Below are 12,234 nucleotides of genomic sequence, written 5' to 3' on the forward strand. Positions count from 1 at the left end.
GTGCCTTGGGAAACAGTGGATGCTGGTTCAAGGACTCAGGGCTGACTCCACATGGTAGAGCGAGAGCTCCAGCTCCTAGCTACCACCAGCACCTGGCCTGGCCCTACTCTGGTTGGTGGGGATATTTGGAGAAGTGAATCAGCAGACAAGCTCTTTGTCTTGCCATCACTCTGCCTTTCAAGTCAATAAATGTTACGAATGGTTTTCCAGGGTTAGCTGTCTGGCTCAGCAGTTAAGGGACTCCTGGGGATATCTGCATCACATTCTCTGAGCAACTGGATTCAAATCCCAGCTATACTTCAGATTTTAACCTCCTGCTAATAGGCACGCTGGGAACACACCAGAGATCTGGACTGAATCCTAGCCTCCAGCAATTACCAGCATCTAGGAAGAAAAGTGATGGAAGATCAGTGTGAGTGAGTGAGTGAGTGAGTGAGTGAGTGTGAGAGAGAGAGAGAGAGAGAGAGAGAGAGAGAAAGAAACCTGGCCTTTCAAATATATAAAAATGTTTTTAAAATGGCTAAGAAGAAACTCCTTTCCTGATAGGCTACATAATTTTGCTTTGCTTGGATTTGACCCAGAGTTGAGCTGGAAAGAAAAGTAGATAGAAAAAATGAGTATTTTTATTCAAGAAGGAAAAACAGCAACACTTCTATGTAAATATGAGTTGGACCCATTTTTTGCTTTTTCCTAAAAGTCTTCTCAATGAAATAAAGATACTTATGTCTTTCATTTTTATCAGGAATTGGCTTACAAAGATGCAGATAATGGAAGAAAATGTGACTTTGGAATTGTAAAGCACACAAAGAATTCACTCACTCAGCGGATCCAAAGAGGACAAGCCCTAAACCAGCCAGAGGGAAAGTGGGAACACACTTCATTTACACAAAGACGACTCCCAATGGCCTAGGAATGGGCAGCACAGGCAGAGGAGGTGAGGGGACTGCAAAAAGGAGACCAGGACAGAAACTCTGTCAAATGTCCTGGCATCTCTCTCCCACTCTCCTTTTCTGCCCCTCCCTAGGAATCACAAGGAACTGAAAACCAGAGATGCTACTTTCTAGAGAGAGGGGGTCCCAGTGGTTCTGACCCTCTCAGGGATGGCACCCCATGTCAGAAGACGATCACATCATCACATGAGGATGGTTAGAAGTAACTTTCAGACTTGCCTGTAAAATTTCACAAGATTAATCAGCCATAAGTGCTTTTTCTCAGAAAGACACTAAAAAAAGAAGACAAGCTGCTTTCTAAGAATGAAACAAACAGGCAGAACAAAAAAGGCAAGACAGAAGACTAGAAGCCACCAGGGACAAGATGACGAGTCCACACTGGACGGGTCAGAGGCTCCTGGAGGGTGGAGAAGGAAGCTGCTGAGTCTGAAAAAATCGCACCAGAGAGATCTGCGGCTGAACTGTTGAACATACATGTTGTAAAGCCAAACAAATCAATATTAACTCCAAGAAAACAAAGACAGAGGAATGGAGAATGGTAACCACTGATTGGCTAAAGCACACTGGTTGATCAAAATTACCAATCTAACTATATGATGAGGACGGAGGACCGGGGATATATATTACATGTACTGGGAGCACACTGGGATGGGGAAAGAGTGCAATTATTTTCTTCCAAAAGAATAAAGCTGAAAGAATCAGTGAGTCAGCAGCATCAGTTTGCCATTCACTAACAGGGAGGGAGTTCACTACCAAAAACAAATCCGCCAAGAATGTCCAAACCTGCAGGAAGAAACAGCAGTAGGAACCCAGGGAGCAGGGGTCTCACGTCTGTGCACGCACTCAGTTTTAATAAGAAACCAAAGCTGCAAAGCATGCATTTATGATGTATAAGCAGCAACCAGTTTGAATATGGAAAAAATCCCAGGCCTGTCACTATTCTCTTGAAGTTAAAAACAAGCAGGACTTTTCAAAGATGAAAATCTAGGACACAAAGTCATGTTTGGATGATTTCTTTAATTTGATTCTGCTTCATAACACAAACAGTAATTTAAGGGTTTTTTTTTTAAGTATTTATTTGATGGGTAGAGACACAGAGCAAGCTCCCATTCCAAGGGTTCACCCCTTTATTCAGCTATAAAGCTGAAGCCTGGACCCAAGAACTCAACCCAGGTCTCCCAAAGGCGTGGCAAGGTCCTAAACACTAGGCCGTCACCTGCCACTTCCCAACAGTGTGTGTCTGGAAGCTGGAACTCCACTCAGGCACTTTGACACGATTCAGGCATCCCAAACCAGCAGCGTTTTAACTGGTAGGCCAATGCCCACTTCATAAAATGTACACTAGCAATAGATTTAGCTAAAACTTCACATGTTGAAAAGTTGTAAAACATTTTCAAATTTTTGAAGATATGGCCATTTTTTTCCCTACAAGTATAAAGATTTAACATACACTAAAGGAAACTTTTCAACCTTATTTAATTCATCATAAAACTGCACCTACTTACCATATTTATCTGGCATCAACCTAAATCATTTATTTCCCTTACCTGGCACATCATTCCATTCTGACAAGGAACTAGAGCTCAAAAATCATCAATGTGTAAATGAATACAATCAGATTATTCTGCTATGCTCCCATGACATGGCTCTCAGTTCTATAAAATATTTTAGGAGCTACTACAACTAGCTCATCATAAGGACATTTTATTCTTACCTCACTCAACACCCAGGCTGCTGTCTACTGCTGCTTTATGCTACACACTAAAGCACTAAGGCAAAACATTCCGCAAAAGGAGGCACACAGCATTGCATTAAAAATAAGCATGAGATGGTATTTTTGATGGTGAAAAACAAGTGGCAAATTCTCTTCTCCCAAGCTGTAGGGCCCCGAGGCCATCTCAGCGTGCTTGCTCGGCTGACCAGGACTGTCGCACACAGGCCACAGAGAAACCCTGGCGGGGAACATGAGGAAATGCTTGCTCTGTGCGCTCAGCCGGATGCCTAGCACACATCTAAGTTCTACTGCAGTGAGAACACAGGGCTGTATCCTACCTAGAATGAACAGATTTTAGGTTTTCCCTCACCTTTCATACCTGAGAGATTTTTTTTTTTTTGGTTGGGAAAAAAAAATTCAAGCAATATATAATATGCTCAAAGTTGTGAAATAGCACTCTGAGTGGATGGAATTACATCTAAATCACAGTCTGATTCAGACTACAAACTGCTCCATAGCAAATATCAAGCCCACAGACCACTGAACCTCCTTGCAGGATCTTGCATTTCTAGAAGGTCAAGACTGAGCGAGGTGCTGAGCTTGAAAAATATGGTTAATAAAAAGAGGCAGAAATAGGATAATCTGTACCTTTCCCAAATTTCCAAATGGCCACATAAAAATATTGCTTCAAAAACCGCAACGTATCTTATAAGTCCTTTTCTATAATGATAGTGTTCTGTGGCAATCAGCCTCCTTTTGCATTCTTTAGTTTGATAAATCATCACTAATAAAACAGTTCACATGTTGACTCAGTGAAAAAGACCTAAGAGCCTGCCTGCAGCTCGCCCGCACCGACATCAGCATAGGTGGCCCTGAACAAACACAGGAGAAAGCTCCCTTCACCTCTTAATGCCACAGCTCTTTCCTCCACATCAGTACCTTCAGTCCTTATTATATTTCCTGCGTACCTTCAGTCCTTATTATATTTCCTGCATGTTTAAATTTTAACTTTTTTTAAAAAATTATTTATTATTTAACTTCATTAATTACACTGTATTATGTGACACAGTTACATAGATACTTGGGTTCTCCCCATCCCTCCCCAAACCCTCCCACCATGGTGGATTCCTCCACCTTGTTGCATAACCACAGCTCAAGTTCAGTTGAGATTCCCCCATTGCAAGCGTATACCAAACATAGAGTCCAGCATCTTATTGTCCAGTCAAGTTCAACGGCTTCTTAGGTATACCCTCTCTGGTCTGAAGACAGAGCCAGCAGAGTATCATCCCAGTCAATTGAAAGCTCCAACATACCATCAGCAAAAATTTACATCATTATGGAATTAATTGACATAGTAATGAGTAACCAATATGTTAAAAGTAAATGCGAGTTCCCAGCCACCTTCTGTGACCACCTCACCTACACTTCAATTTTAGTTTATACACAACATGTAACATTCAAAACATAACATGTTATACATAACATCGTATCATCTTAAATTAAGGCAAACATGTGGTATTTAACCTTTTGTGATTGGCTCATTTCCCTTAGCAATTTTAACTTTTAATTGAGAAAGCGGGAGGGAAGAGAGAAGGAGATGGAGCTCTTCCACCTGCTGGTTCACTCCCTATAAACGGCCTCAACCCTGATGGCCAGGACTGTGCCAAGGTAACATCAGGAGCCAGGAACTCAATCCAGATCTCCTACAGGGGTGACAGGGATCCAAGGACCTGAGCCATCACCCGCTGCTTCCCTGCGTGTGTGCATAAGAGGAAGCAGGAATTGCAAGCGGAGCCAGGACTTGAACTCGGGCTTCCTGAGTGGTCTCTTAACTGCTGTCGGGACTTGAACTTGGGCTTCCCGAGTGGTATCTTAACTGCTGTACCACCAAATGCCCATCCTCACTCTTCTTCCTGTTCTTATGAACAAATCCTTCAGTATTCTAAAACTTTCCTGGTCCCATAAAAATCACAAGGTTCCCATGGCCACACGATGTCATTACCTGTTTCTTGTCAAGTTTTCTTGTCTCCCCCCCCCATTTTCTAGAACTACACCAAATTATCAATATCTGACTTTGTCAGAAGGGAAAAGAATAGAAAGACTATCATCTGTGACTTACTCAAAGTTTCCCTCCACCTGGAGAACTGAATGTATTAGCACTACACTCCTGATCTCTGCTCTAATCAGGCTCAGGAGAAAATATGTTCCCCTCCTCCACCAGGCTGCTTACCTGTGCAGTGAATCGACCTCCCCTGCTCAGCGAGGACCTTGGTTCTCTGGTTACTCCTCTCCTGGAACACAAGTGATTCTTCTTCAGTGGCCCACTTCTGCCATTTGTAAATGCCACTAACTTCCTCATCTTTAAATCACAACTTGTAAGAATCCCTATCTTGAAGTGCGTTCCCCGGTTAAGCTCCTGCTTTATCTCCTTCCTTTTCTCCATCACACTAGGCTCCTCTGAAGAGCAGCCCACTTGGAGCCAGTGTGGCTAGTAAAGTTGCTGCTGTGACATGAGCATCCCATATGGGCAATGGTTTGTGTCCTGGTTGCACCACTTCAGATCCAGGCCTCTTGTAAACAGCCTGGGAAAAGCAGCAAAAATAGGTCCAGGTGCTTGGCCATCGACCACCTGCCACCCACGTGGGGAGATGCACATAAAGCTCTCCCACTTCCTTGTAGCCACCTGGGGAGAGAACCAGTGGACAAAAGATCTCACTTGCTCTAGCTCTGCAACTCTTTCAAATACACAAAGCTTAAAAATAACCGCCCACCCCTGTGCCTCTTCAACTCCTCACGCTCTCCAGCCCAGTGGTCTACTGTGGCTTCCTCTACAGGATAAAGAATCCCATCAGGTGTGTCTACTGCACATCTATTCCCCACCCTGCCTGAGGACAGCCAACCAGCACTACAGGGATGCTCGGGCTCCCGTGTTTCCTTGTATGATCCCACTCACTTACAGGGTGTCTACTACTTCTCACAGGGTAATGATTTCCAAGCCTTGGTGACTGCATTCACATTCCTTTGAGTGTCTTCTTGACACATTTCCCCGCCAGGCCCCAGGATGGCACCTCTGATTCACCACCTGCTGGACTGCTCACTGGTCCTGACCAAGCCTACTCCTCCAACTGAACATTCTAACACCTGCATTATGACATCACCACCTACCACCACCACCCCGTTCTCCACCAGTTATAAGCTCGGAATTGTCCTCAGTGGTCTTTCTCCTACCCTCCACACATCCAAATCTTCTCATTACGCTTCACAGAAGTCTCAAAAGTATCCTCAGCACAATTTCCACTCTGCCCACTGCTTTCCAATTTGGGCTTTCTCTTGCCTAAATTATGGAAACATCTCCTTCACTGGTCAGTTGATTCCAGGTTTTCCCAACCACAGTCTATGCCCCTGCTAGGTCCACAAACATCCTCATTAAAGTGTAATACAAAGACAGAAAAAAGCTACATCTACAAAAGACAGCTACTCCTAATTGGCTCTCACAATGTAGTAGCCCTACTTGGCAAAGATTTGGATGGATCTAAGCACTAGCCAACAAGGTAAGCCAAAGGTTACTTTATTATAGGAAGATACACAGGATTAAATTTGATGGTATTATCTGAAAGCATTTCTGCATTCCCATTGATTACCAATAAACATGAATAATGAGTACAGGATCACTGTTACTTTTATTAAATATGCAAACTAAAATTTTTTGAACATGTGTCTCAAAACCAATTTTGGCAAAATGGATTTTACTGATGGTTTCTGTTTTTAAAGGCAACATGTATCTGACATATGCACCTACGGTGATATTTGGAAGTCATAACAGACCAGGGGATTATTCCGTCGTGACAGAGGTGACTGAAGACAAGCCACTTGGGTCCCTCACTTGGCCTCGCCTATCACACCACTGACCCATCATCATCCTCGCTGTCCACTGCAAGTTCCAGGCACTTCACTCCAGTTCCCAACATCCACCACAGCCTTCCTTGTAAAACTTAAGATTCTGTTACTCTCCTGCTGCAGCTGTCCCAAGACCTCCCCTGTACTTAGAAATACATCCTCATACCTCGCCATGAGCTGCCACAGCCTTCATGAAGCCACCTCTCTGGTCTCTGTGCTGTTCCTCAAATACGTTCAGCTCATTTTTCTGTTCCCTCTGCTGGAAATGACCTCCTCAGAGAGCCACGTGCACATCTTGATTCTCTCCATTTTGTCTTCATGCGAGCAGTACCTCCCAAAATAGGCTGAAACACCCAATCTAAGTCAGCCCCCATCTTGGTCACTCCCTGTTCGGTTAAGTTTCAATTTCAACACAGCACTTGGCTGAGTCATTTTCACAAGGTCTGTCTGCCCCGGCTTAGACATTCACACTCTGTTCTATCTAACTCTGCACTCTGTCAGTGGCTTCACACACAGCAGGCATGAAAGTACTTATCAGTGCCTAATCTCTCTCAAGTCCCCATCTCCTAAGTGTAATCAGACTCAATTTATGCCTATACTTTCCCGTCCCTCCCCACCAAAAAAGTCCCAGGTGCACCAAACACTTGACATCTTCAGAATTAGCCCATTCCTCCCTGAGGTTACCCTCCTCTATTCCCCATCTTAACCAAAGGCATCATGTATGGGTATTCATTCTGCCTGGTTTCCTCTATCTAATCTATCACCAAGACCATTCAGTTTGATAATTTGCCTAATTCTCAAATAATAACTATTTCCTTTTTTCTGATTTTATTTTTCATGATATGATTCCAGTCACAGGGTTTTCCCCTTCCTCCCAAGATTTCTCTCCATATTAATACAGTAGTACAACACATCTTCAGCAACAGTCCCAAGACCAACATCCTATATCAGTATATCATGACATTATAGGTATAGACAATGGTAGATAGTCTGGTATCCCACTGTCAAGATATATTTAAATTTCACTGGAAGTCCTCCTTTCATTCAGGAGTGGAGATGCATACTACATTGTATCTTCACTTCCCACTATGCTGGTCTCCACTACACTGTTCATCTATGAGAACATATGTATTTACATGTTTACCTATGTTTTCATCTTGTATTTTGCACGAAGGCTTATATCAGAGAGAACATATTATACTCATCCTTTTGGGATTTTTTTTCACTGAGTAGAATGGTCTCTAGTTGGGACCACTTTGTTGCAAATAGTAGAACATCACTTTTTTTAATGGCTGAGTAGTATTCTATGGCTTAGATGAACCAGTTTCTTTACCCATTCCTCTTTCGATGGGCATCTGGGTTGTTTCCACATTTTCACTATTGTGGATTGCACTGCTATAAATACAGGATTGCAGGTCATTTTTTCATATGCAGATTTCACCTCCTTTGGATATATTTCCTGAGTAGAACAGCTAGGCCATATAGTGAAGCCATTATCCATTGTCTTAGCACTTCCATATGGACTTTCACAGTGGTTGCACTATGGAACTTTCCCCCTATATCCATGCCAGCGGCTGTTGTTAGTTTCCGAATGTAGGCCAATCTCACTGGAGTTAGGTGGAACCTCAACATGGTTTTTATTTGTATTTCCGTAACAGCTAGGGAACCTGAGAATTTCTTCAGGTGTCAATCAGCCATTTGAATTTGCTGTTTTGAAAAATGTTCATTTCCTTCAGTCATTTCTTCACATGGTTGTTTATTTTGTTGTCATTGACTTTCTGAAGCTCTTTGTAAATCCTAGATATTAGCCCCCCATTCACTGTGTAGTGTGCAAAGATTTTTCTCCCATTCTGTTGGCTGTTTCTTCACTTTGTTGTACAGAATCTTCCTGGTTTGATGTAGCCCTATTTGTTTATTTTGGCTTTGACTTCCTGTGCTTTTGGTGACTTCTTAAAGAAGTCTTTGCCAATACCTATATTCTATACAGAGTTTTCTATGTTGTCCTCTAATAGTTTGATGACTTCTGGGTGCAGATTTAGGTCCTTGATCTATTAAGAACTGATTTGTATGTAAAGTGGCGGCAGGGAGAGGGGGACCCAGACCTATTTTGGATGGAACCTATGGGATGCCAAGTAGGTATTATTTTCCCAGTTGATATTATTTCCCCAGAGCACTGTGTTGAGCTGGAAATGAGTTCTCCATTGGCTCAGCACTTGCACAGCTCGCTGATGTCCCCCCACTCCCACCCCAAGCTTTACCACCAACCTCAAAATGTCATCCAATGTGGCACTGGTAGGGGTTAAGACATCACATCCACCCTGCTCCTACACCTGTGCGCTCGGGCTCTGCCACTCTGCTTCTGTTTGTGATCGGATTACCAAAAATCAGCAGGACTCACAGTTCTTTGGTTGGGTCCACCTCCGGAGTTCCTGGTGATTTTCCTTTCCCACCTGACAGCCAGTGGACCTCTGGTTACCTCTGGGAGATCTGTTCACTGCAGCACTGCTTTGCTGTCTCTGCTTTACCCTGTGTAAACGGGTCTCCAGGCTCCCTCTGCCATCAGTCTGTCCTCTCTTATTTCTCAGGATTGCATCCTCTCTACTTCTCCTCAGCGAATCCACCTATTAGGATATCCATCCTATTACGCCATTTTGCTCCAGCCTCAAACAATAACCATTTCCCCCTCATCTCCACCATCACTACCTTGACTCATATTCTCCACCCTGTTCACTTTCATGTGTAAACCTTCCATTTATTTTCCTTTCCCATCTGCCCTAGGGCCACTGTCTGAATTATGGCTGTGTTTCCTCTTTGGCTCAAGTCTTTCACTAAGGATAGGAACGTGGACCTGGATCTGGATGGCTGCTTCCCATAAAGGAGCACCTGGACTTGCCACCCTCCTTTGACTCCTGACTCTAGCTACATGGGAGACCTGGATTCAGTCCTCAGCTCCCAACAGGACGTGTGGGGAATGAACCAGCACACAGGAATACACACTCTCAATCTGCTTCTCTGCCTCGCAAGCAGTTCACTAGCTCCTCATCATCTATAAAACCCCAATTCCTTAATGCGGTGTAAGAGCCTTCACAGCCTCCTGCTGCCCCTCTTGTCCCTCCTTACAGATCTACTGATTCCAGCCACAGTGAATCACCTTTTCTTCCTTCAATCCTCTGCTTTGTACCACTGGAACCTCATCCTTCCCTGACCCACTCTACACATCAACCAGATACAGTGACTACAGTTTACTTAACAGATACTGTCATTTACAAATTCTCTTTTAGGTAAAATTGATTTGCAACCCCCAAATCAGAGTTTTGTGGTCATTCATGGATATTCTCAGAGAAGCAAAAATCTAAGTTGTCCAACACAGAACTGTCCTGGAAGAGGCCTCAAAAGGTACCGCTCTGCTTCCCACGGTCACAAGTCATCTTTTTTTATGCTGTACTTAATTTCGTGTTTTTGATTTTATATGTTTCATTCTTAAAAATTTTAAAATCAGCACCCAGCACGATAGCCTAGTGGCTAAAGACCTTGCTTTGCATGTGCCAGGATCCCATAAGGGCACCAGTTCATGTCCTGGCTGCTCCACTTTCCTTCCAGCTCCCTGCTTCTAGCCTGGGAAAGCAATAGCGGATGGCTCAAGGCCTTGGGACCCTATACCCATGTGGGAGACCTGGTAGAAGCTCCTGGCTTGAGATGGGCTCAGCTCTGGCCACTACAGCCATTTGGGGAGTGAATCAGCAGATGGAAGATCTTTGTCTCTCCTTCTCCATGTAAATCTGCCTTTCCAATGAAAGATGAAAAAAAATCTTACATATAGAAAAAAAGGTATGTCTGGTTAATTTGAAAATAATTCTCCCATTTACAAAACATCCGAAATTGATAATTAAAACACCAAAAAATATTCTCTTAAAAAATTAGTCTAAGATGAAATCTCCATAGGCCAAGATGAATTGGGGGTGATAGGACCCAGGAGTCCCGGGGTGCCTGCTGATGTCAGCACTGAATCCAGCAGGGTAGCTGTTGGCTTGTGAGAGACTGAGAGCAATCCTGACCCCACCATGCAGAGCGGGGACCTTGAGGGACTCACCCTCCACTGCTGAAAGGCTAGTGTTAGTGAAAACATGCTAGTCGACCAAGGAAGACTACACAGACATCAGTCTGTGTCCATGTGGACTCTACCTGAGGGATGCTGAGGATGCTCAATGATTCAGCGTTCAACTATATCTACCAGGTTCAAAGCACTCACAGTGTCCTGTGTTTGAAGCTCTGACAGGTGCGAAAGCAAAGCCTTAGCAACTCTGGGGAAGCCGCCTTCTAGCCAGGCAGCACCGAAAAATGAAAATCCAGCCAAGCCAAGTACTCCCAATTCAGAATCCATAAACACTCAAGCCAGAGAGAAACAAAAACATCAGAGAGCAGTAGTATGATTGTAAAGGAGAGGAGAGATGACCCACACATCCTGTAAGCTCAGGCCGCAGAGGTGAGCACGGCTCGTCCCCAGCCAGGCCTCTCCTGGGAGGCATCCTTCACAGCAGACAGTCAACAGCCGCTGGGTAACGCTGACAATACAGACATATGCTTCCTGAGACATATGGTGCACTTTTAAAAACGGCAGCGGCACCCCTCTCCCCGGGGAACATCTGAAAGGCCATGAGGGCATCTTTGATTGTGCCAGTGATTCTGGGAGGGAACAGGGGACGTTAAACACCAAGTCACGTTCAGGACAATCCCACACTGCAAAGCATGGCACAACAGGTCTCAGGCCACGGAGGGATGGTTTACTAGTAAAACTACACCCGCATTCCTGGCAGTGATACAGCACTAGGATAAGAAACCTGGGCTGTTCATTATACATTCCTTCTTGTACACCAAATTAACTATGTAACATTAATATTTGTAAAGCTTAATTTAAAATAGAGAAATAAGTCACGGGAGAGGACAGCTGTCTTATTTATCAGCATAAATCTCTCCCCTACAGGTAATACATGGCTGTTAGCAGCAACCAGGATAAAGCAACACACTTGACCACCCTGGATGACCCTAGGCTTACAGCAAGTCTCTTTAAATATTTAAGTGTTTTTCAGTAAAAACACTGAACAATTAAGATGGACTGACTGCTGCTAGCTGTGTGCTCAGGCAGTAAGGTTGGGCTTCCCACAGCCCAACAAAGGCCACGAAGAAGTCAAGCTTCCACAGTACCCATGTAAACTGGTTACACTGGTGGGGCCGGAGGTTGGGACGGGGGGGGGGGGGGAGCTCATCCCGGCACACACCATCCCGGAACACACCACTCAGCAAGCCACCGGAAGCTCTGGTTAACACCCTGACACCAAGGAAGCAGCTCAGTTGCGGATGTGATGAGGCCAAGGAAGGAGACACCAGCACCAGTGAGAAGGATGGATGGAGACATAACTGATGTGGACACGGGGTGGGGGGTGGGGAGTGGGGGGCAGGCAGCAACGCGCCTACTGCGCACACTCCAGAACTCACATCACAACCAAATGAAAACTGTCCTTTGGAAACCCACTTTTTCTCTGTCAAGATATTTTTTTTTCCTGCTGCTATATCACAATGAAATATTTTTCTGTGATTAACAGAAATAACGAAGCCAAACAAAAACTCTTGCATGTCCTGTTTCATCCTAGAATTTCAATTCACTATTCTTCATTA

General features: G+C 44.2%; 1 protein-coding gene across 8 annotated transcripts in view; it reads right to left on the reverse strand.

Moving 5' to 3' along the window:
- The window catches only part of PALS2 (protein associated with LIN7 2, MAGUK p55 family member), a 95,260-nt gene that overhangs the window by 67,394 nt on the left and 15,632 nt on the right, over positions 1–12,234 (reverse strand). For 4 of the 8 annotated variants that reach the window (XM_058677998.1, XM_058678003.1, XM_058678005.1 and 1 more), the window contains exon 1: positions 5,618–5,797. The exons of 2 other annotated variants lie outside the window; for them this stretch is intronic. In XM_058677998.1, coding sequence (XP_058533981.1) covers positions 5,618–5,675 — 58 coding nt within the window. In that variant the 5' untranslated portion in view covers positions 5,676–5,797. Of the gene's footprint in view, positions 1–5,617; positions 5,799–12,234 lie in introns of those variants that run through there. 2 more of the 8 variants (XM_058678001.1, XM_058678002.1) reach the window with 2 other exon arrangements.

Source organism: Ochotona princeps, chromosome 20 (assembly GCF_030435755.1).
Source record: "Ochotona princeps isolate mOchPri1 chromosome 20, mOchPri1.hap1, whole genome shotgun sequence".
NCBI classification, from domain to species: Eukaryota; Metazoa; Chordata; class Mammalia; order Lagomorpha; family Ochotonidae; genus Ochotona; species Ochotona princeps.